Genomic DNA, 27131 nt, shown 5'->3' on the forward strand with positions numbered 1-27131 from the left:
ATTTCTTCTTATCTCATCAATTGAATTAAAAGCCCAAATACTACCTAGAAACAGCCTACAAAGACAACTCTAGACAATGAGATTTCATTATACAGATTTATATGTATTATCTTTTGTATCTTGTTTTATGTTGTTGTGGGATTTGGAACTTAGGAATGGAATAAAAAAAAGGAAGTTACTTCAAAAATTTAGAGAGAAATCAAACCTTTACTGGAGTGTAAACATTTAATTTTTATACGTATATGCTGTTTATGAACATTAAACCTTCATACTTAAAACTGTCGTTGAGTTCAAAATATGTAAATGAAATATTTTTGCTTCCTTTTGTTTTTTTTACCTAGTGTTAAGTTATTAATTAAATGTGCACTTCACCTTATATAATAATAAGCCAACAAAGAGTACCTACAGTCATTCTAATCGTTATTCATTACTTATGTACTTCAACCTTGGTATGATGTAGCCACTCATTCTTTGGAATTAATGTTGCAGGAAATTAGATAGTTATAGTAACAACAATAATCTTGTTCAATCTAGATTGCTGTGATGCGTCAGACGAGTATACGACAGGCAACTGCAGTGATGTGTGTTACGCACTGGGAGAAGTGGCAAGGCAAGAGGCCAAGCAGCGGGCGGAGCTGCTGCGTCAGGGAAGCGAAGTAAGGCAACAACTCATCGCTAGAGGCAAGCAGATGAAGCAAGAAAAAGTGGTGAGTAACCTAATGAAAGATTAAGTACATCTTGTTTGATCCATACTAATTAACGCTACCTGTGTCTGATGTTATAATGGTTTTATTATTTAAAAGCCTAAAGAAATAATTACAATTTTCATATTGCTAGAGAATTAAGGTTGAAGATCTAATCACTGTCGCTCTTTTTTTTTAGGTAAAATCTATTAGAAAACAATGACCAGCTGAATTCACAGTAGGGAAAGGATGATTTTTCTATGTATTGTGGTAGCAGTAATTAGTGTGTTCACAAACTCAGCTTAATAAGCCGTTTTAAAAGTGGAGAAAAATTACATGTCATACAATTGTATGCTCTTATTTAATAGTACTGAAAAGCTCATCTGTGAACCATGGATTTTCACAGACGATTTCGTAATCATTACTAATTTTACCATCCATAACTTTTCTAAATGTTCATGGTACAAAATTTTCTCAGTATATCCCTTTTCTTTTCTTAAATAAAAATATAGATAACAACACAACCTCTATATTCAGCCCACATTATTTTCATTCTTTCTATTAAAATAATGTTAAATGTTAATAAATTAGGTAAATTATATTGACTACTTTATTTTATAGCTCTAGGAAGTAAACAAAGTAAGAATAGGAAATTGGTTGCAATGAAAACAGATTAGTTGTTAAATAATTCCCAGTAAAATAACTATTACCAATTTACTAATTCAGTAACTTAGTTATAGAAATCATAATTTTTCAAAAAATAACACTTAGAGAATTCAAAATATTTAAAATATTAATAAACTGATTTCATTTTGGGTTAATTATTTTAATATAATGCCATTCAAACATAATTATGTTTGAGAAATACTATTTTATTTTACAGACTGAAGATAGTAAGTTGCAAATAGCCTATAAAATGATAGGAGCATTATAGTTTTTTTTTTTTTTAACTAGAAAATGAAGAATTGACATATCCTTCAAGCATTCAGAATGTGGTATCTTTTAAAATCTAAGTATATAGCATATTTTGTCAACTTTTTTTCTGTATAACTTTTAGTTTCGCTGTTATCAGCTGTGTACAGTATTGTGTGACAGTTTGTTGTTATTATATTAAAAGGATGATTATTATGGAGGCGAGAGACAATCCAACAAGATGTGAACAAATTTACTGCAGTGTGGACCATCGTAGAAATATAATATAAGCATGTGTGCTCGCGTGTTAAATTCATTGTTGTGAACTGTGAATCTTGCTATAGAACATACCATCAGCAATAGTGACTGACATTTGCATGGAATAATTGAAAAAATCACAGTAGAATTTATTTAAGTTAATTTTATTCTGAGTCCGAATTTTGAGATATGTATTTAATTATTTTTCTCTGTGTAAAAACATTAATTATAAAAAACACTTTCAGACATCTTAAAAATTTTTTATTTTAAAAATACTTGTTTATATTGTTGTTTACTTTATTCTAAATGTTTTTATATATACAAAATGTTTTGTTAATTTAAATTTTGTATAATAATATAGAAAACCATTTATTTTATACAATGTTTCAATTTTACAAACCATAAAACTGAAGACTTTATATTATAACCAAACTTTTACATTTTCTCCAAAAAGAATTGTGGCCACTAGGCCTTTATATCTACTACTCAATGGGTTAAGTGCACAATAATGCAAGTTTTAAACTGAAATATTCTTCTTTGGCTGTTGGGCATCTGTCGTGCCTAGGTTCTTGAGTCACAAAGGCTTACTGTACATCCTGGAAGTGAGAAAAAGAACTTTTCATGATTGCTTAAAAAATCTCACTATCTCCTGGACACAACTAATTAGATCTTGTTAACCATAAATTTGATATGTTAATTCAAGTTTTTGATTTCAGAACAGAGTACAGTCACTGCAGAGGGATAAGTCAGAGGCCGAGGCAGTCAAGAAGGAGAAAGAAATGTTGAAGCAGGAGGCTGAGGCTGCTGAGTCCGTGGCTCTAGAGGCCTATCGGCTGGTGGAGGAGGCTGAGAGGGCGAAACAACAAGAGGAGGAAAGGGCCAAAGAGGAACAGGAGCGTTTTGAGTATTTCAAGCTAATAGATTCAAATATGGATGGCAAGTAAGTGTTTGGTTATTTCTCTATCTTTTAGGAATTAGTTTGATACAGATTTGGTCCATTTATTAAGTATTGTTTATGTAATTAACTATCTCTTCACCAACTGTATATACTATATGTACACTAGATACATGATTGTCCAAATATGATGGGATCATGCCTATTTCTAATAATTTAAATTTTTGAAAAGGTGGAACACTATTAAAAAGATTCTTTTGATTGGTAATTTGATATATAAAACTGAGTAATTACATCACACTTTCACATATGCATGTACAGTGAGTACATATTTCTTACATATATTTTATTATAAATAATATAAACCGAACATAGCAACTGTCTTTTTTTTTAGTGCAGTACACTTTAAAAATGTTTTTTCAAACATAACAGGCCAACAGCTTCTGCTTTGTCAATAAGAGAAGATGACCAAAATTGCTACATGAATTGTAGCATACATAATTGTCTGCAATTCCTCATTAAATGATCAAAAGTGTTTTAATATTTCCTGTTTTAGGAAGATATTTTAAAAGGCTGTAACAATATTATACAAAAATAATTAACCTAACCAAAAACCGAATGCGTTATGGTAAAACCAACAGACTGTTAAATCCTGTTATATATTACCAGAATAAAAACTATCAATTTTAATATTTCTTATTTAATAGAGATAAAAAATGTTACTATTGAATTATTCTTTCCTGGAAATATGGCCTACTATCAATCAGCTAACCCTTAAATTAGTGATTTCCAGTATCTTTATTGAGTTGTCTGATAATTATATAAAGTATTACTTATTCATGCGATGGTTCATTTTATGTGTATCAAGCTTGAAAAAATATAACCTGAGAAAAAAATACTGTTTTATATTTTATTGACTTTCACAATAAGGCTTTTAGCGTAGCTGACAATCGATTTCTTCCAATATCGAGAAAAACCAGTTTGTGCTTATTATAAAGTGCAGTTTGACTCTTGACTCCTGAAGTAGTAAAAGGCATATCATAGTTTACTTAAATAATAAACTTTCTGATCATTTTCATGTTCTGTTATATATCTAAATGTTTTAAAATCATAGAATTATTTCTTACGCTCCACGTGCTGCGATGAGTCACCTGGTTCACACAGCTGTTTTTATTCTGCTGATGTTGTTTCTTATTTATCTATATTACAAGTAGTAATTGTATGTTTTTGTGTGTGAATGTGTCTCTTGGTTTAAAAAAGTACGAGACTGAATGATCATAAGTGAACATTGAAGTTTTACTTTTTTGGCAAGTTTCGATTTTGACCATCGGTACTCTTTTTTATCATAATATGTCAATCAATTTAAATCATTTTCTCTTTTTTGTTTTACTCAAAATTAAATGCCATATCTTTTTACATATTTTTCATATCATCAATTACAGCTATTGTACAATTCAAAAACTTTAATTAATTTTTTTTATTTTTTTAATGTATGCAAGCATGCAGTGACTAAATTTAAAATACATATATACTTATTATTTATAAGAAAAATATTCCTTGAACATTCTTGAATAAACTAGTTTATAATGTAATAATATTAGTTTATAGTATAAACATTATAACAAAATAAATATAAGGCAATGTACAAGGTCCAGAAAACACTCCACCACTGAGAAGTTGACCGCGGATTCCAGAGTTAGTTTATCAAATATAGTCGAACTAGCAAATATTTCATATATAAGTTAATGTATACTAACAACATTGTTTTAGCCTTTTAATAACATTAACTTAGGTTTAAATAGGCTTGTGAAAAAACACTGAATATTTTTTAATATTTACAAACAATATTGCTTCATTGTTATTGTAATAGCATTAACTTAATTATAAGTACAGAAAAATATCACAATTGCTATTTAATATGTACAAAAAATATTGTTTCAGAATATTTTTGGCACAATAACAGTACAATTGAAGATAATTGTACATTATAATGCACAGAACTTTTGAAAACATTCACAATAATTATATACTGTAACCAACTATTGTAAACAGCTTTACAGCACTGCACTTTCCACTGTACAATTTGAAATGGAACTCCGGTCATACCTCCAGTGTATTATTTCAAAATATATTATGAAAATTAACTAACTACCAAATGAGTTTTATGTTTAAATACTTTTGCACTCCATGAAACGATGATAGTTTAGTGGGAACCAACATACAGTGTACAATAAGATAATAAATGGAAATTTAATTTTAAAAATAATTTCTAATTTAATTTTGTGTCATTTTATCACAGGATCGACATTTCTGAACTTCAAGCCAGACAAACATTTGACCAAAATAAAGATGGGGTGGTCTCAGAAGAAGAGATCAAGGTAAATCCATGTTGCCTACTTCACCCTTAAATTTGTCAGTGATGTCAGTAACGAATTTGTTTGGTAAATAATTTGTATGTTTGTCCAGTTCCTTTTAGGAGACCTGACAGAAGCTGACTGGACTCAGTTCAGTTCAGAAATCTTCAACCGAATGAAACCATTCTTCATGTTGGAGAAGGGACTGTTTCAGCCTCCGTCAGAACAGGTACTCTTTAATAGTTTGTGTGTGTTATTTTATATTCAGAGAACAATTCTATTTCTTTATACTGCTAATAACAAAGATGGAAAATATAAGAAGAAACACAATTTGAAAAACTAAAATAGAAAGACAGCTTACAGAGATGCCTAACTTACACTCAACACAAGCAAACTAATTCTGCAGATCTGTTGTTAATCTTTCCTTGTATACAGTTTGTACAATTGTCTCAGAGGATTTTGTTTATAGTTGTTTTAAATAGCCCACAACCATAATATGAAATACAAATTTATTATTAATTCCACACCCTGACACTCATTAACCCTTTGATGTGTCTCTTATTTTTTACCTCATTTACTTCTTCCTGCGCAATACTTAATTTTGAAATTTTGGCTGGATTCGATATATACCTAACTTTGTGCTAGGGTGTGGTATTTGTCACTTATATAAGTTCTTGCTCACCATAATAATCTTCCATAACCTTTCATGTCATTGTAAGTGCCCAGATTTCAGTTCTTAGAAATAGGATCATCGTTAAGGCCTGTATTCATTGCATTAATTCATTAATTTAGTTCCTAATTCATGAACAGCAACTTCAATTTCACCAAAACTTCCCTCTAGACCTAGACCTAGATTTTGGAACTTTTAGATTCTTGAGCAAAGTTTGGAAGGCATTGACAGAATCTTCTGAATTGTTTAGTTTAAACATGAATACTTGTGGAGACTGAATGCTGACTGAAGACATGGTTCACTACGCAAACACAAAACTCTGCATTCCCGCCTAACTAATCAGCACGTAATTATTACAATTATAATAACTTGAATGGTGTTCAAAACAAACTAAAACCAATGTACATACGGGGCACAATTGAATTACCTGCCAGCTAACTTGTAGGCAGTGATGTCTGCAGTACATAACTGGATCGCTATATGAAAGCATAGTGTGTGAAGTAGATTAAAACTCATAGTGCATGAAAATATATTCTCTCATGATTACCTTCAAAAGAAAGCAATATGAAGCATTGCAAAAATAAGAATCAGAGAATCCTGTAGGGAATGTTTTAAGAGAACTTTATTTGTTAACCTTCCCGGCCCTCTACATATACGAGACCGTCCTGTATTGTCATCACAAGTGTGAGGTGACGCGGGGCAGGGACATTCATGAGTACAGTGCCAGAGGGTGGGATGCGTTTAGATCTGCGCAGCACAGGCTCCAGGCTTACAAAGCTCTACCATCTGAGGTTGGAGATATACTGTTCAACAAGCTGTCCTAGACTTGCGTGTTGAAAATAGGAAACCACTGTTTAAGAGGAAGCTAAGATGCCTACTGGCGCAAGGAGCCTACTACTCTGTTGGTGAGTTGTTTTGGGGGTGCTGTTATTTGTAGCACTTTAGCTTTTTATCTTGCAAAATTCTTTGTTTACAATTAGGATATGCCAGTGGTGCTGACCTTACTAGCTATTGACTTATTTATCTTGGCAAGTACAGCTGGACATACAAGTTGAGATAACATTACAGAAAAAATTAATATGCACTTCCGACAAAATGGCGGTGGCCAGTAGAGCTGGCCATATGAGTTCCAAGGACAAATTATTTAACCACTATTTTCAGTTTGTTTATATTTATGATCTTGAAAGCATAGAGTAAGCTGGATAGTAACTTTTCTGCAACCACTGTTGAGCGCAGAGTAAAATAATATCCAGATAAGAAATTGAAAGGTGTTAGTAAAGCTTTTTAACTGTACATTTTAGAAAATATTAAGTATGTAGTGCTTGGTCATTACTGTAATACAAATACCAAAGACAAGGTTACTATCTAACTTTAACTATAAATTAAAATACTGTTATAAAACCCATAAAATTAGTTGTCTTTTGACAGAAGTAGGCTTCTCAGACCTGTGTATGCATATATATTTTCTTGATTGGGGAAACTAGGCATAATCAACAATGGTGGAAAAACTAAAAAGACCAAAGTACATTATAATGGCCATAAATGTACTAAATGAATATATTTTCCTGAACAAGGTAAGCTCAACATTGGCGTTGGAAATATAATTCACTCAAACCAAAAGTCCTAATACATTTGTAAAGTCTATGAGATTGTGTGCGAAGCTGCAGGTAACTGCTAGTATATAATATTTTTACTTAAAAAGTGTTTTTACTTCCAGAGTCAACTGTAATGAAACTAGCTTGAGCTTGACCCCATAGAAACAATGTAAAACTTCAAACAGTTTTATGCCGTTAGTTTTGGTCATAAAATTTCAGGAGATGCCTCATTTTAAAGATATAATTCAAACTCATCCAAACGCTTTTTAGTTTTTTTTGTGAAGTATATAAATTTTAAATATTAAAAAGTTGATATACCGGAAATTGTGATATATTTTTTATAACCATTAAAAATGTTTAAATATAAAAAGCATTTGTTTATATAATTAACCTTACCTATAAAATGAGACATATACAATAATCCTATGACTAAAAATCAAGTCGTAACAGTATTTTTCAAGTGCCACATTGTTCTTAAGGGACCATAATCAAGATGGCCACCAGTAGGCTTTATCAGTGTAAACGGTCAAGTTTTATTTTTACAAATTTATGTGAATAACTGCCCTTATCATAGTTGTAGTTTAAAAACTGTTTAAGAATATTTATTTTAAACAAGCAGAATTTTAAGTCTAAAAAATTGTTATATACCTTGGAATATATGTGATATATTTTAATATTGCTTTGGTAAATAATCTTGTTGCTTTTTATTTTCTATAAAAGAAATACACAATTCTGCAATAAATTTCAGTTGATTCACAAGGCCTTTCGACATTACAGGTGCAATCGTCATGAATCTATGATGTTCTCCTTTAATGAAACCTCGTTGCTGTTTAACAAACATACAAACATTTCTCTAAGTTAACAAAAATAAAATATAGTGAAAAATTTGTTAAAAGTTATATTTTTATATCTTTAGTGTTAATGTGTTATACTACTGTACATTAACAATCTAGCTAGAATACATGATACTAACACCTTCACTGTGGCTTTATACTGAGTGAGACCAAGTACTCATACTGTGATACTGCGCCATAATGTGTTTTATTGTGTTACACAAATTTTTATATTTGTTTGAAATTTTAATCACTTTGAAATGAAAAGCCACTTGTTTATTGTGAAAACCTCATTGAATAAAATTATATAGACATTTATTTTTGTTTTGATTTTAGTTTTAACATAGATTTAGTATTTTGGTTCATCATGTAACAAATAGTTTTTACATACCATCTTTGTTCAAATTCTCTCTATGTAATAACAGAATGGCTTAACTTTTATTCAATTTTGAATCATTAGCTTTCAATTTTAATTTCCTGCTCTGTATTTTTTACAGAAAGAAGAAACTGAAAAAGAGGAAACTACTGAACCTAACCAAGCTGAGGTTAGTTTAGTTTAAGCTTTAAATTAACTTCAAACAGCACTATTTTAACTTTTTTAGTATCACACTCTGTAGTAGTAGACTGAGATAACAGTATTTCGGGTTCTTCCTGTCAGGATTTTAGAGTGTAATGGTTAAACCAATCATCCTATAGATTATACACAGTTTTTAAGTTTCATATTCTCTTGGTACTGTGATCATTAATTTTCTCAAACACCATCATGAAAAATTTAATTAATCATTAATGTGGTATTCACACTTAAGTCCCAAATTAAAACTTATTTTAGTTCAGGACCCTTCTAGTTCTATAAACATTAATGTCCCATCCACAATTGTATACTAAATTAAACATTGTAGTTTAGTACCATTCTAGTTCTGTCCAATCCAAACCTTCATTCCATATCAAGCCTTTCTTATGTGTAAGACCATTCTTGACCCTTAATAATTAATGTACCATCTATACCCAAAATAGAATGTATATTTACTGAACTAAGAAACGAAGAACTAATTTTGTTCTTCGTTTACTAATTACTATCAATTATCTTTTCAAATCATTACATCTTGTTCAGGACCATTCTTGGGCTTTCATTACTAATGTTTGCCTAATACCTTGCCCCATTCATGTTTTATTTTGAAATTAAGGCCTACTGTATTACTTCTCCAGGAGTGGGGTGATGAGGATGAGGAAGAGAGGAATGATGATGATGAAGATGAGGGAGATGGGGAGAAGGAAGAAGGAGAAAATACAGAAGTGGAACATGAGGAAGAGGATAAGCCGAAGTATGATCCTGCAACTCAACAGCTTATTGATGGTAATATTTATCATTAACTAGCAGTCACCAGTGACCACACACAATTTTCAAAACCTTTAACCTTTTTATAGTGAAAGCGCAATTTTGGAGCCCTATGATATTTTCAAATGGACAGATATATCATACATATTATTTTAGTGTTCATGGTTAAAAGGATTAGTGCAAAATTATAACTGGCTCTTATATTAGGTTTAGTGCACGTAGGAATATTTGGTCATACTACCTTGGTCAAAATGTGTCTACTTTCAATCTGAAATGTTCCTCGTGCCATAGTTGATTTTGCGTAATTTAATCAAATAAACTATTGACAGGATTGAGTGCAAAGATTGTACTTTACAAAATCACCATATGTTACCTCAGAGTTGTTGTGAGAATCTTAGTAGTCTACATTAATGTTGCGGATAATAATGGAGTCCTTTGAAACATAATATAGAGCAACAAGACAGAATGAGTTGCTGAGATGTAGTTTTCTTCCGATGACCATAACCTTCCTCACAATTAAATGCAAGGGAACTTATCTTTGTTCATAGTAAGAGTCCAAGTTTTGTCCCTTATAGACCCAATGAAATCCATCTGGAGGGATAAGAAAGGTTGAGGGCTAAGATTGGAATGTTTGAAACCATCATTTGATACCTCAGAGTTACTGTAGGAAGTTTCTCAGGTTATATTAGGGTTCCAAATGACGTTCTTGTAGGAATCCTTTGAATCATGACATATTTCTTTTAACGATAACTTATCTTACAGATGTTAGGGAATACATCATCCATCGTTCATACATACTACTCGTTTGACTGACATTTTTATTGGAAGCAATGTGGAATCTGTCTTAGATAGTATGATAGGAGAGAGTCCAGAAAGTAACACTTTTCAAATAAATATAGCTTACTTCACAGACACTTGGGAAATATTTCTTCTTGTATCATGATTCCTCCAAGAGGTCTTTTAAACATGACAAAGACTGTCTAGAAGCTAAGATGTACTTTGCTACTTAGCTATTCTTATTATTTACCTCATGAATTTCAAAAAATATTCCAGTACAACAATGTGAAATAAATCAAGGTCTTAGCCTTACTTAATGCCCCATGAAGATCAGCATGTTCTTTTACAAAATAATACATCTACTAAATGGAGTCACCAAATGTTACGCAGCATGGATGAAGTAAACTTAATTCAAAGGTGCAACTCAAATTAGGAGAATCATCTCATGTTTGGACAAACAATGAATACTGTTTTTGTGAAACTGCACGAACATAAATATTGACAGATTAATACCCAACCACCCCGACCACATAAATATTATATACTCCCTTTAATGATTGGGAATTTTTTATAATACTCAAACTATACCCATCTAAAAGTTTTTGAAAAACCACATTTTTAGAACATTTGGAGAAAGAACTATTAATCTAGTTCTAAAAATCTCTATTTTGTTGATTTTAAATATTTCCAAGAGGGTTTTTCAAAGACAGATCTCCAGAAATGTTGCCCATATGGTGAATATTTGTATTACTAATTTTAATTTTAATACTCCTTCCATATAGATGCTCTATTGTTAACCCATGGTCAAACACAGCTGTAGAATTAGCTAGATCTAGGAAAATGGAATGGGGTCCAGACTAGTGATGATAATGTGACAGATGCGGACAAAGCCAGGGCAGAATACGAGAACGCGGAACGAGCAGTGCGAGATGTGGAGCGAGAACTGAAGCATCTACAGGATAGTCTGGAAAAAGATTACGGTCCAGAGGATGATTTCTCAGCTCTGGATGGAGAGTGTTTTGAGTATAGCGACAGAGAGTACACATACAAGCTTTGTCCATTTGATCAGGTACTGTACTTACATTCAATAAAGGATATTGTTAGATCATTTTTCACAAGTTTTGAAAACAAATTAAAATATCTCTTCTGATACAGTTTGAAGAAAAGTAAATTTCTTTTGCAGCTGTTGTCATCTGAAAATATCAGATTGAAATGTATTAACAGCTTTCAATATTAATATTAATACAAACGTGTTGCTATAACGATTCTTTAATGGCTGATATATTAACTTTATGATTTAAGAATGTTTGCAAACTTACAATTTGAAAATACTTTATATTCTAGTTTCAAGTTGTAAACCTGCTTTATTGAAATTACATAATCATTAAGAAAAATATTAAAAGAAATTATGTATTTAATTTTCAAACGGTGATCAATGGGTAGTCTGTTGATTTTACATTATTTGCCATCTGATGATCAACGAAGTATCTATTGATTTTCATAATTAACTGATGTCACTTTTGATACGTATATGGGTAAACAACTATACTATTTATATACATAAAAAACATACAATGCATGTTTATTGCATTATAATGTGGTTAACTGCATTAAACTGATGATAAAATAATGCCCTTATTAGTTTCTGTATATGAACTGTGATGTCAGTGGTAGATGCAGAAAAGCTGTGACAAACAATCGTACAAATGTTTTATGTACTATTTCCAGTTTATATATATTATCATTTAAATTACACATGTTCTAAAATTATTTGGAAATTTGGCAATCTTGATATTTTGTATTTATTCACAAAACTATCTTACCGAGGTATATTCCATCCCCTTTTTATTTTGTGACACTGGTTTTTATAACTTTGACTTACAAAAAAAATTAAATATTTATGTTATGAATAATAATATCATAACAAATACATCATAGTATTCTGTAGTCACTTGTAACAAAATTAATATAGGTACTTTACAGAAAACAAATATCTTTACGAATTTCAAAGTCTACTAATCACTAAAAACAGCCTGAAAACTGGATAAAAAAATCAGCTGCTAGTTTCAGAGTTGATAAACATAATATATTATATAATTTAAAAAATATATATTATTAACAGAATAGTTTTAATGTTACCGTCATCAGTATCAGTACCCATCTATCAGCATACAATGACTTTTACTGGAGCTCATGTTTTTAAAATCTCTGATTAAAACACAATTTATTTCAATGACTTAATGTAAAAGATTGTTTATTCAAAATATAACATTGAGCAGAAGCTAATGAAGATTTGTGTTGTCAATTTGCTGGAAACAGACAAGGGTAGCAACACAAATGAAATTGTAAATAACCACAAATAGACCATTATTGAACAATCAATCAATCAATCAATCAATCATTTATTGCCAAAAACATAACATGCATAGGCATTCGTCAAGAAAATTATAATATCCTAAACTTAAAGTATAGACTACTGACAGATCAAACACAACAAGACCAAATCAATATAACAGGAGTGATCTACAATTTACTATCCTCAACGTATTCCCGGACACTGTAGTATTCTCTCGAAATAAGAAATTTTTTCAGACGATTTTGAAATTCCCTATCGTCCACAACAATTTTTCAAGCAGGATGGCAAAGAGTTAAAAAAGGCGGGAGATGCAGGAGTAAAGACTTTGTTTTTCAAAAAAAGATGTTTTATGGCAGGGTAGGATTAGGTTGTTTCTTTTTCTTAAGGAGTAATTATGGGCTGGATTAACGTTGACTGAAAAAAGGTGGGGATACTTTTTGTAAAAAAGAAAGACACTGAAGGATATAAATGGATGGGAACGTAAGGATATTATTAACTGCGAAAGAAACCTCTACAAGGATGGGAACGACTCAACTTGAAAATAATCCGTATAGCTCTTTTCTGGAGACGAAAAAACATATTGAGTTTTCTTACTCTCGTATCCCCATATAGAGACTCCATAGCAAAGGTAAGGAAAAAACAGCCATAGTAAGTAAGCAAAAGAATTTCCTCACTAGCAAAACAGGATAGTCTATACATCAAAAATATGCAGCTGCTTAGTTTTTTTCGTGACTTTTATCAATGTGACTAAAAAAGTTTAGCTGATCATCCAAAACAATTCCAAGATAATTAACATTCAATGAGAAGGACACATTTCTGACTCTCCAATCATAATGTTTTGAGATTCAATCAACGTTTTTAGCAGACTTTTCTAATTCCAAAATCAAGAAAATTGGTTTTAGATGTATTTACAAACAGAGAGTTTTCACCCAACCACTGCAGCAAATTACTGGCCTGAACAAAGGTTTGGATTTCAAGCTCGGCTCGATTGCAACCAGAGATGACCAAAGAGGTATCATCAGCAACAAAAACAACTTGGAACCTTTCACGCTTCGATGGATGTCATTTATGAATAGTAAAAATAATAAAGGACCAAGTACGGAGCCTTGGGGAACTCCAGTGCGTACTTCTCGCTCCTCAGAAAATTGTTTTCTTAAGCACCCTGTATCATCAATAAAAGGAATTTCAACAATCTGTCTACGGTTCAGGAGATAAGAAGCAAATCCAATCAAAAGCTTTCCCTCTAATACCCAAGTTTTTCAAGTTTTCTGAGCAACAACCCGTGAATACACAACGTCGAAAGCCTTCGTAAGATCCAAAAATAGGCCAAACACGTGATTCCTGTTATCCAATGAGTTTTGATACCTCAGTTAGAAGACTAAAAATTGCATTGACTGTAGACAACCCCTCACGAAAGCCATATTGATGGTCATGTAAAATTCCATTGACAGACAGGTAATTGGAAAGTCTGGTCAGCACAAGCCTTTCAAGAACTTTTGAAAATGTAGAAAGGATCGAAATGGGGCGGTAATTGCTAAGTTCATTTTGGACTTCCTTTTTTCTTAAATATAGGTTTTACAATTGAGAGCTTCAAGTGTGATGGGAACTTCCCAGATTCAGATGACGAGTTCGCAATCTGTGCAAGAGGATCAGCCAATATATCTTATACAGCTCAACAAAATCCTGGTTGAAACTCCATCAAATCCTGCTGAATTGCTTGTTTTTCAAGGACTTTACGACTGAGATGATTTCATTCTTATCAGTTGGAGCAAAAAAATATAGAGGAACTCATACTTGATGAAGACAATGATCTTGGAGGAACAAATGAAGAATTACCCTCAGAATCTCTCAAACTCTGGCTTATTTCTGCAAAATGGATGTTGAATTTCTCTGAAATCATCCTAGGATTGTTCATCAGATCGCCATTCTCGTCATTAAGCGTAATATGTGTGAAGGCATTAGCTTTCTTATCAGGAATGAGATCCTTAACCACATTCCAAGCAGCTCGCTGTTTATTGTGAGCCCCGCTGATGTAGGTCAATACTTTTTTCGCTTTGGCGGAATGGATGCGATTCCTAAACTCCTTCTTGGTTTGAATAAAAGAAACTCTCAAAGGATGAGAAGAGTCAAGATGCTTAGGACAGCGAGTAGAGAAACAAAAGGCGATTATGAAGTTTTTTTAGATCTTCATCCAAAGGAATCCTCATCTGAGTGCCACATGTACCGAACTTTAATCTTTTTTGTAGGAAAAACACAATCAATATAAAATGACAAAATTGCAAGAAATGAGTCAAACATTTCATCAACATCAGCGGCTCCAAAAAGCTCATGCCATGATTCACCCTCCAGAAGACTCCTCAAGACCCGAATGCTGTCCGGGGTGAAGCACCGCTTGAATGTAAATTTAATAATATTGTGGGTTGAAGGAACAAATGAGGCAATGTCTCCAATTTGCGCATGATGATCAGAAATTCCAGTAATTAGAACCTGAGGTGAAAACATATTCTTTGGAATATTGCTAAATATGTTGTCAATGAGTGAACTGGAACCATTAAAATTCTCGAGTGAAAGTGTCTATTGTGCTCACCAATCCGAACGAATTCATCAGATCGATAAAAAATTTTAGATGACTGACTAATGGTGGAAAAATCTATATTGAAATCACCAGACAAAACAATCCATCTGTCAAGATGGATACAGGATTCCAAGCAATGCTGAATCGATAGAAAAAAATCATTTATTTCAGAAATGCTCTGATTAGGTGGTCTATAGACACATATAAAAATAATACTATTTGCTTCAGACTCAACTCTAACACCACACAACTCACAAACACCCTCAATCGAGAACTCAGACATATCAATTTCATAAAACTTAAGTAGTTCCTTAACTAAAATACAAACGCCTCCTCTTTTTAGATAGAACGACAGTACCCGAAGCAATACAGTAGCCAGGCATGCTGAAAGAGTCTAGGTCCGCTTTATTAAAAAAATGCTCAGAGATACAAAGCAAATCTGGGGAGTACAGATCAAGTAAAAACTTCAATTTGAGGCATTTTTGCCTTGGCACCCTGCACATTCTGATGGATAACTCGGAGACTTCGTAATAGAGGCCTGCCCACCAAAGAACAATTACCATTCATTAAAACACTATCCACTCTCTGCAAACAGCCCTCAAAAAACAGTCATTCTCAAGAGGATATGTGTCTTTCGGCACTGTATCCGACATAACTGGGTGTGATTCGGACATATAGTTATATGAGAGATCTCGGTTAATTAAGACAGGAATAGGAGAGGTTTGGGAGCTACAATCAACAGGCATCATGTTAAAAAGGAGACTAGCTATCCTCCTCTTCCCTGAAATGTTAAGATGGAGGCCAAATTTAGTGTAAAGTTGAGGCTTGAATACTGAGCTTGAGTGGACAGGAAAATGGGCATGAACAAACTGTGAAACGATTTGAAAAATTGTCATATTAATCTTAGAAATCAAACTATTTAGATCAGGCCTATTCCCGTCTATAAGGAAGGCCAACCACAATCACGTTTGTGTTGCTAGTCGATGTTAATAATCTGGTAAATGAGTTTAATAAATCTTCAATACTACAGTGTCCAGAGTTTACATCATTGGTCCCACCAAAAATTATCAAATAATCATTTTTACATAAATCACTAGATACATCATCTATATCATGTACAAACATGATCCAACTTAGCACCAGGTCTGACAAAAGAAAGTACATCAGAACCACTATTACATTTTTCTTGTAACAAGTTACTTAGCAGTTTACCATGACTGTCAGTTAACAACCTAATTTTCCTTCTTGGAAGTCTTACAGAAACAGAAGGAGAGACATTTTCCTCATCGCAATATTCTGGTGTTAAGCTTAACACTTCCGTACTGATTACATTTGTTTTATTATTAGCACATTTGTTTGACCTAGAAGTCTTGTGTCTCTTAAGGTGACCTAGGAGAGTTGTGCAATCTTATTGGACTACCAAAATCTCCACTTACTCTTGGAGTTACCCCCTACCACCTCACAAGGAGGTTCAGATTCGTCAAGGGAAGAGAGGATGGAGTAAGGATTATTGTGCTCAAAAGAGACATCAAGAGAGGTACTGGGGTGAATTTTACTGGAAGTTTGGACAGTTACCCAACCTAACATCTGACTGCTCCCCTCCAGCCTCCAGGGAAGCTGGTTTAAGCTGTACTTTCATGAGATCAGGTTGATCAGTTGGCGACAGTATCAAGCTACTTGAAGAACAAACCTCACTTAAATCAGAATTTACATGCAATATCACATCAGTGTACCAATCAAGAAACGGTATCTGCAACATCTTATTACAGTAAGCTTCATTAACCAATTTAGTATACATCAAGACATTCAAGCCACACTCATAGTTGTTGTTTTGTTTTGCACAATCCACCTCAACAAGAGTAAGTCCAGCATTCAGTCTCTCGATCATAATGTTCGCACTTAAGAGATTTGTGTTTGCCAAGCGAATCAAAATGGAATGCCTGCTTTACAAACAAGTCTACGAATAGTAAACTCCAGTGATCACCAGAATCACTTTTAATTTTATCAAGGTTATTGCCTACACAAAAAAAACGCATATTTAGAGTTATAAAATGATAATTCCTCTAGAATTGAACAGTTTAGCCAGTTGCGCCAAATCAATATTTTTATTCCCTAGTGCTTGTTCATCAGGCTTGACTTGTTGTGCAACATCTTCCTCTAACATTAATGTTGTACAGGAGCCAGAAGCCGTGAGCTGGGGGTATAGAGACCAAGCTGGGAACATAGAGTGGCAGGGTTGGCCCTGCTGTCAAGTACATTGCCCTTTGTATGATCACAGACAATTATGTTATAATGTTCAATGTTGTACAGGAGCCAGAAGCCGTGAGCTGGGGGTATAGAGACCAAGCTGGGAACATAGAGTGGCAGGGTTGGCCCTGCTGTCAAGTACATTGCCCTTTGTATGATCACAGACAATTATGTTATAATGTTCAATGTTGTACAGGAGCCAGAAGCCGTGAGCTGGGGGTATAGAGACCAAGCTGGGAACATAGAGTGGCAGGGTTGGCCCTGCTGTCAAGTACATTGCCCTTTGTATGATCACAGACAATTATGTTATAATGTTCAATGTTGTACAGGAGCCAGAAGCCGTGAGCTGGGGGTATAGAGACCAAGCTGGGAACATAGAGTGGCAGGGTTGGCCCTGCTGTCAAGTACATTGCCCTTTGTATGATCACAGACAATTATGTTATAATGTTCAATGTTGTACAGGAGCCAGAAGCCGTGAGCTGGGGGTATAGAGACCAAGCTAGGAACATAGAGTGGCAGGGTTGGCCCTGCTATCAAGTACATTGCCCTTTGTATGATCACAGACAATTATGTTATAATGTTCAATGTTGTACAGGTGAGCCAGAAGCCTCGAGCTGGGGGTATAGAGACCAAGCTGGGAACATAGAGTGGCAGGGTTGGCCCTGCTGTCAAGTACATTGCCCTTTGTATGATCACAGACAATTATGTTATAATGTTCAATGTTGTACAGGAGCCAGAAGCCGTGAGCTGGGGGTATAGAGACCAAGCTAGGAACATAGAGTGGCAGGGTTGGCCCTGCTATCAAGTACATTGCCCTTTGTATGATCACAGACAATTATGTTATAATGTTCAATGTTGTACAGGGAGCCAGAAGCCGTGAGCTGGGGGTATAGAGACCAAGCTAGGAACATAGAGTGGCAGGGTTGGCCCTGCTATCAAGTACATTGCCCTTTGTATGATCACAGACAATTATGTTATAATGTTCAATGTTGTACAGGTGAGCCAGAAGCCTCGAGCTGGGGGTATAGAAACCAAGCTGGGAACATAGAGTGGCAGGGTTGGCCCTGCTGTCAAGTATATTGCCCCTTGTATAATCACAGACGATTATGTTATAATGGTTAATGTTGTACAGGTGAGCCAGAAGCCGCGAGCTGGGGGTATAGAAACCAAGCTGGGAACATGGAGTGGCTGGGTTGGTGCTGATATCAAGTACACAGCCATGTTGTATGATCACGGACAATCATGTTGGAATGGTCCACAACGTTCCACTTATGTGAGTATCTATTGTGTTCAATTTAAACCTGCTTTTAATATTTCATATCATGTATTCTAAAATAACCTTGAGATAGTATTGTTTTCATTTATTTTTATATGTGCTTTAAAACTGCTGATAGATAGGAAAAATTGTCTTAAAAGTTGACTGCAGTAAATTACTTAGGTTAGTGTTAAATCAGGTAGTAATTAATGGATTTGGATTTTTTCTTTCTTTTGGTAATGGATGTTTAACTTTTTGGGGCTGGTAATATGAACACGTGTCTACAAAACTCACTAATCTTTGATTATTTAAAGCTATTATTTATGTATTTGTAACAATATTGTAAATGTAATTAATTGTCCTACTGCATTTTGATAGACATGATCTTGCAGCAAAATAATTCTTTTTTTATAGTTTAAATGTCCAGTAACATTGTTATAAAGAATATTTCTTAGAATTTGCGGAAACTCCTCTAATAATGAAAAAGTTGTAATGTGTCTTTTAATTTTCTTGTTTTTAAACTTTCTGCACGAAAACTGTACTTAACTTTTAGATATACTTCTACCTTCTACAAATATGTCTTGTATTTTAAAAATTAATATTGTTTGGCTGTTTCTATTTTATTTCGATTAAATGTTTTACCTACCCTCTGAATATATAGAACAATTTGGTTTAAACATGAAAATTTATGACAGCAGTTTTTACGAAATAAAAACCTCTAAGAAAAAGAATAAATTGATTGTTTATATTGTTATATATTTATCTTGTTGCTGGTCCTAATTAATATCATCTTGTTATCAGTCTATATCTTATCTCATTATTATATTTTGTTACTATTTCCAACGTATTTATTAACTTATAATTATCTTGTTACCAGTTTGATTTGTTGTATAATTTTTGTTGTTTTTGTAGTATTTTGGAATGCGGTATTGTTATTTGTTCCATTTCTATTATATGTAATATCTTTTTTGTAGTCATCTTAGTACTGAAGACATTGACATTCCTGTATTTATTTTGTAATTAATGATGTTGCTGTTGAAAGGAAATAAATAAATGGCAAAAACCAACTCTCTTTACACTTGTTTCATTATTATTTGCGTCACTCTTACTTCAACATCATTACTCGTATCACGGCCTACATTAAAAAAAAGCAAGGTAACATTGCTATGTTGGTAGCAAACATGATTTTAATAAAACAAAGAACACTTCAGCACCAAAATTTTCCAGAAAGTTAGCTGAAGATGAAGTGAATTTCTTGGAGACAGATTTGTATGATGTGATCGACTAGCTTAAGAACTACTCTTCTGATTGTTATTTTGCACACCATACATGCTGATTTCACTCATCATAGACAAATCTTAGCTGGGATGGCAGTGGTGTTTAGACAGAATTTTGGGAGACCTCAAAATACAGGCAATGTTAATACAAAACTGACCAGTGTACAGTCTAGTTATTAAGGAAGAATACTTTGGGAAACCAACTGTAGAAGATTAAAACAGCGCCTTTACACAGTTTATTTAAGATTTCAAGGAGACAGAATATATTCTCCAATGAGCTGTTAGGAGATTAACCCAGCAGGACATTTTATTAAGAAAATTGTGGAGTTGTGGATGTTAGTCTTACAGTACATTGTGTCTTATGAGTAAGATTCTAAGAGAGTATTAAGAGGTGGTCTTCCTCATCCAGAGTTTCTAGAGAAAGTTTGAGGACTGCTTGCCAGCCACTATGAGGCTGAGAACATCCCAACCTAAATCTTCACCTACCATACACTATCACCACCACTGGATTTATCTGTACTAGAAGGTAGAGAAATCTATGGAAATGACTCAACTCCCCTACACTCTCTATACCGTGTGTCGCAGTAAAGGTGTTAATGAATGAAAATTTCCATTTATTAAATAGAATCAAGAATCTTTTATTGTTGTCCCACAAACAATGTATTGACAAAGTCTTTGTTGTCTAAGTATCACATAGTAGGCTACCTGATGACTTGTATGCCTAAGCTAAAATGTTACGTATTATAAACTAAGTAGAGTTAAAAGTACAAGTCAAAACTCTTAAAGATCTGTTGAAAACCATACTGTAAAGTCAAAGTGAATTTTTTTTAAGCACAGTATTATTGTTTTGTAATTTTTATACTTTTAATGTTTTAAACACGTTCGCTGCTAAAAATTAAGTAATGTATGTTGCTAGAGGCTAATTTTTTTTTTTATTAGTATTCACTTACCAATTTAGTTGTTGTGACACGGGTTGGTACAGAAAGGTCATCAAACACCAAAAGAGCCGAATTTTCGCCATTTTGAAAACGTGCAGTAGATCTACCGCACACGCTCCTGGGGCCAGTCTCTCTTCGAAGCGCGCACCGTTTTCCTTATTGTTTTTGAAAAACAGACCACTAACGATTGTTTATAATAATACTGGGAACAAATCACTTAGTATAACTAAAAATATATTGATAAAAAACACTAAAAACTACTATTTACAACCCAACCATCCTCCCCAAGGTACGCTTCATTAGTCATGGAATTGGTCAAAACAATGTGGGACACACAACCCAGGCTGTCCATCACATTCTAAACACTGCCACATCACGTATTTCTTTCTGCCATTTGCATAGCAAACTCTGCACCTCTTTTGTTTACTTCTCTTTCCACAAGCCACTTTTTCTGTAATCCGTGAGGGTACATGGGGGGACGCGGGCAGCGCTTCAGAGGTCGAGGAGGCTCGGGAACGTCCGGGAGTAGCTTGTCAATAACCTCCAGACGGAAGGTCGTACAATGGCATTTTGTTTTCTCCACTTGATGTGCGAACTTCGTTATAGAGATAGTGTGCATTCACTAACATCATCTGAATTACGTGGACAAAAATCTTTTTATACCACCGCAGTGTTTTCCTTTCGCAAGGATAATATGACATCATTTGGTCACTGCGGTCCACGCCTTTCATAAAATGGTTGTATTGAACAATTGGTAGTGGTTTTTAGTCTCTCCAAACCACCTCGATTAATTGAATTCACCATGTCATTTTCAAATTCAGTGGATATGTAAGAGACAACGCGTTTGTCTTTCCATTTGGCGACAACAACACTTTCGGCGTAGCGGGCGATGGTTTCACCCTTTTTCAGGGTTGCCGATTTGACTTCAGGAGATACGTATTTTCTGTCCAGCCGAAGAGTTCCAGTGCAATATGTATTCCTACGGAGCAGGCTTTGAGGCAAGAGTAAAAAACTATTATAATTAATTATCCATAAATAAACTGTGGCCACAATTGAGTTTCCCTTGCATCAGCTTCAATACAACATTGGCTGCATGCCCCTTACCACCGTAATCATCTAAAACTCCGCAATACATAAAAAAAACGAAGTATTAGGCCATGGGGGTCACACAAACTGTACAGTTTGATGCCGTACTTATGGCGTTTCCCTTTTATATATTGCCTAAAGTACAACCGTCCCCCTCCATAAAACCATTCCCTCGTCAATGCACAACTTTTTTTGAGGATAATAAATTGAGTCCATTTTTATTGTTGAAGTAGTCAATTAGAAACTGTACTTTAGAAGCTCTGTTGTTTGGGTTAGGGTACCTTTCAAAATTAATGCATCGCAAAATAAGCATGAATTTGTCCCTGGCCATGAATTTGGGGAAGCACGTTGAAAACAGCTTACAAGTTTTCCAATAGTCTTGTATTCGGGGGTAATTGTAATATTCCCATGTGCAGCAATAGGCCAATAAAACATTTGAGATCCTCCACGGTAATGTCTTTCCATTTATGGATTCGTGAGCCTGGGGTTGTAGTAGGTCCACAGAATAACTCCAACGCGTATCTATTCGTAGTAGCCACAATGCCCTCCAAAAAAAATCACATCCACCAGCAACAAGAAAAAAATTGATTGGGGTAATCTCATTAGGCAAAGGGACTAAAAACTTTTCCTCTTTTGTAAACGGTACATCTTTCATACCTATAGTTTGAGGACTCCATTGTGGTGGTCTTACGTCATAGTCTGGGTCTTCGACCTCTGACTCATCAGTCTCGTATGGTTCATCGTCGAGGTCCGGAGCATAACCAGGGACACCAGGGTCGTCTTCATAATCAGAATCACTATTAGCCACAAACTGACGTCTATTCTGGATTCCACACTAGTTCCAGGAGGCAAATCCATGTCTATTGTATTATAAGAATAACACTAAACACACAACAAAAACGGTTTTAAAAATTTGAAGTAGTCTAAAAACTAACCACAAAACGCTAACTGAGAACGGCGACCACAAAAAAAAACGCGGGAAAAGTATATCCCCACGAGCGGCAAAAACGGGACAACCATACACGACGAGTGCTGAGAGCACACTGACTGGTTTCTAAACAATGGCGCTGTGCAGTAGATCTACGTCATGCGCGCCTGGCGCGAGGCAGCCGTGCAGTAGATCTACCGCAACCGCATTGAACGTGTTAATAGGGCTTTAATTATTGCTTTTCCATGAAGTTAGATTAATACCCTGTTTCATTGAACATATCCTTAGTTGGTTGTTTGGAAATGTTATTTACCGTCTAAAAGTATTTTAATTTTGATAATGATACCTGTTTTAAAGCTATGCTACCATTATTTTAAATGTTTGTGACGAAGATTTACTTATTTTTATATTTAATGATTATTACATCATGAATGTTGAGAGATCTACACCCAAGAGTGAATTTTAAGAGTGCTGCAATGGTGCTTAGTTACAAAGAAAATAACCTTTAGGCTAGCTTAATTGGTAATATAGATTTTAAGGACAAAAAACATAAGATTACACTATTATTGTACAAGATCAAATGATCCATCCTAGTTTTTGGATGTTATATTTTTTCAGAGGATTTAAAACCATGATGGATTTTCAAAAACTGCTAAATTCTGTATTATTGTTTATTTTCCTTGCTTTTTTCTCACTATCCTTTTGTACTACTAATCCTTTTAGGATTAATATGACAATTTATTTTGGTTGGCCTGCAGGTTGAAGTGTTGTGTGGACTGGACAGTGTGGTGACATCGGCCTCTGAGCCAAACCGGTGTGAGTACAGACTTACCTTCACCACACCTGCTGCTTGTAGACCACAGGAGACACACAGCACTGTGCCTCATGATGAACTATGATCCATCCAAGATGGTGAAAACTGCTTTAAATTTAATTAGTGTAAAATTGATTACATATTTGTGAGGTGATAGTGTTTAGTGTATAGTTTGTACTACATCAAAAATATTTTCCGCATTACAAATTTTAAATTTTATAACATTCATGTCTCGTTTTAGATTCATGAGTAATTTACTCACATTGCTGAATTGTTATACTGCTATGTATCTATTTTCTTTCTTCCTAAAAATTTTAAAATGATAGTCAAAGATAACTTTTAAAATGGAAAACAAACCTTTAATGAAAATTCAAATTTCAATTAAGTTTTGTCTGGAGAAAAACTTCAGTACGTCACATGTTATCTATAATATTTTAAAATTAATTAATGTACAAAGTTATTAATTATTTCATACATACATAGGAGTAGTACAAGTTGTAATGTACAACTATTAATAAATAATGAAATTGATGCATCTCTCTTGTATTTGAAACCGCTACAAACTTCGTTATATCATATACAACTTTTCAAACAATTTTTTTAGTCTAAACTTATATTAGCAAAACATTTTTTTGTTTGAACTTATATATTAGCACGCTTGTGGTTTCAATAGTTTTTAAAATTGATTCTATAGCATTATTATTTGAGTCCCAGTTCTAGTTATGTAAGTGAATAACACAAAAGGTACATGTTTTATTTAACACAATGCCTGTCACATAAACAATATTTTCACTGTATTACATATACTTCTGTGCGCTGTGAGGTGGCTTTTACATCATTGTACTTTGAAAAACTGTTTCAAAACTTAATAAAAGTTGTATTAGCCTAAAATATTGACTTAGTTGAAATATTATTAACTGAAGGCCAAACAGGTCAATTGATTTATGGATTCTATTTTTACAATTCTAAAAAATAGAATGGAAGAAAGGTTATGTTAACAGAAGAAATTGTATTTCCCACAGAGCACTTGAAAGGAGAGACGTTGCAGCCCTCTCTTTTCTCTCATCTGCTCAGAGAAAACCACAGTAATGTTAAAATATTGGTGTTCTTTATTATTATTGCTCCACTTAGGTAGGTCATGATGGAGTCCTGCTACTAACTGTTGTAAATGAATTAAGACAGATGTAAGGGGAGTGCTCAGTGTTTGGTGTTGTGTTGGTTTATTGTCAGTGCGTAGGCCGTAAAACAAGTTATTTTGATATATGTCGGAATAAAAACTATTTGTATTAAAAAATATTAATTAGTAGTTTTGTTTTCAAGTAATGAAAACTAGTTGCACCAATCCTGTATATTGTTGTTGACCAGCGCAGTAGTTGTGTAATTATGGGCACCATAAGTTTAGTGCAAAATTAATCTTCCCTTTTTTCTTGTATGTTTACTAGTTTAATTTCCAGTTCAGTGTACAATAATAAAAACAATAAACGTAAGCGTTTTATATCTGAAATCAAGAAATATATCCAGTGTCGACTTGGTACGTGGGTAAATAAATAATAAAATTTGTTTACATACTCACAGGTTTTAACATATAATTTTTCCAAAATACTGAAGGCAGTACTGTTATATATCTATTACATAATTATTATTAGCTAACATTATTGTGTGTAAAACACTGAAATGTATTACACTAGAGACGCGACTGTCCAGAATGGGGCTATCCGAAGACCTGGACTATCCAAAGTACATTATAAAAATTACATTTTTTCTGTAAATGTTTTAAAATTCGTTTAAAGGTTATAAATGGCAAATTCAGACACTTGCTCTAGATGCAATCATGTATGTGTGAAGCCACTGTTCATTTAACTACAAGCAAGTTTTTAATGGTAGGTCCTCTTTTTTCAAAATTTAAATTAAACGAAATTGGACTTGGTCCCATCAACTTCGTAAAATCGTGCACTATTTTAACTACATCTAAAAATAAAATAATTTGTAATTGTTTTTATTTTTAAAAGTATAAGGTTTTAAATCAAATATAAAGTGTTGGTTCACAATTATTTTTGGATATCTATTATTAAACAAAACGGATTAATAAATTTTGATGTAAATAAACGACTTGTGAATGTTTCTACATGTATTTTATTATTCAGTCTTGCCCTAGGCAGATCCACTTTTATCAATGGCAGAATTTTTGACTGACGGATAAAACAGCATTGCTTGGAACTAAGTGTTAAATATCAAACATTAGAAATGTAGACTAGTCAATGCAATATGAACCACCACTTGATGATCATCACTTGTACTTGGCTAGCTCTCTCCACCACAGTGGCATATGTGAATGGAATACATAATTACAATTTACTTGTGTTTATTGCAATCTGTCTGTGCATAATATATTTGTAGATCGTTTTGGATAAAACTAAAAGTAAACAATGACATTCAGTATCAAGTTAATATAGTTTTCATAATTTTGTTTTTAATGCTATTTTATATTAATTGTTTGGATGAATGTTGTAATAACACTTATATAATTAAGTCTTTTCATAACATACTAAAATAGATTGCTCATGTGGATTTAAAATTAGCTACCAATTTGTTCTATGTGGTGCATGGATTTACAAAAATGAATATTTGTATTTTTTGTTTATTTATTCATCTCAGTACAGTAAAATATTGTAATTTCCAAAAAAAAAATACATTCCGAATCTGTGTTTATCATAGCATAGACTGATTTGATTAATAAATAATTTATATATAAGTGAATGTTTTCTTTTTTCCCAAATACAATGAAACCCTGTTGTAATGTAGATGTTCTTAAAAGTTCTGTGTTTTTTAATTTACAAGTGACAAACAATTGCAACTTGTTAGGAGCGCTAGACTTAAAGCAAGGCATAAAAATAATCCTGTCTTTAGCAGATTTGTGATCAGGAGCACTAGCTTTAGCTGTAAATACAAATTTTTTGAAAAAAAAAAGGAATTCACTATTAACAAACTTACTATATCTGACATTAAATGAATATACTGATAACCTTACTACAATCTGGCACATTTCTGAAACATTTCAAACCTGTTTGGACTCTTTGTATCAGTTTTACTCTTTCATTAGTTTTTTATCAGTTTAAGAAAAAATGGGAACAAGCATTTTTACTATAATTGAGTGAAATAAATCGTTGTTTGCAAAAGCTAAACCAATTGATGCACCTAGATTTAATATAAAACCTAACATTAAGTAGGCCTACACCTCTAGTTTCACAGTTCCTATGACACCTGATGGGCAAAATACAACTTAAAATTTATTTAAAATATTGAAGATTGGTTTATAATTCTTCAGACTAGTTATATCTTCTA

At 33.3% G+C, this 27131-nt stretch overlaps 1 protein-coding gene across 1 annotated transcript in view; it reads left to right on the plus strand.

Annotated features, from left to right (window-relative positions):
- Positions 1-26541, plus strand: part of LOC124354698 (glucosidase 2 subunit beta) — a 33396-nt gene extending 6855 nt beyond the window's left edge. Inside the window, exons 3-11 of the mRNA XM_046805348.1 lie at positions 535-707; positions 2570-2793; positions 5048-5126; positions 5215-5331; positions 8698-8745; positions 9407-9554; positions 11192-11382; positions 18624-18764; positions 23734-26541. Coding sequence (XP_046661304.1) covers positions 535-707; positions 2570-2793; positions 5048-5126; positions 5215-5331; positions 8698-8745; positions 9407-9554; positions 11192-11382; positions 18624-18764; positions 23734-23874 — 1262 coding nt within the window. The 3' untranslated portion in view covers positions 23875-26541. The remainder of the gene's footprint in view (positions 1-534; positions 708-2569; positions 2794-5047; positions 5127-5214; positions 5332-8697; positions 8746-9406; positions 9555-11191; positions 11383-18623; positions 18765-23733) is intronic.
- Positions 26542-27131: the final 590 nt, after the last annotated feature.

This window comes from Homalodisca vitripennis, chromosome 2 (genome assembly GCF_021130785.1).
Source record: "Homalodisca vitripennis isolate AUS2020 chromosome 2, UT_GWSS_2.1, whole genome shotgun sequence".
NCBI lineage: Eukaryota > Metazoa > Arthropoda > Insecta > Hemiptera > Cicadellidae > Homalodisca > Homalodisca vitripennis.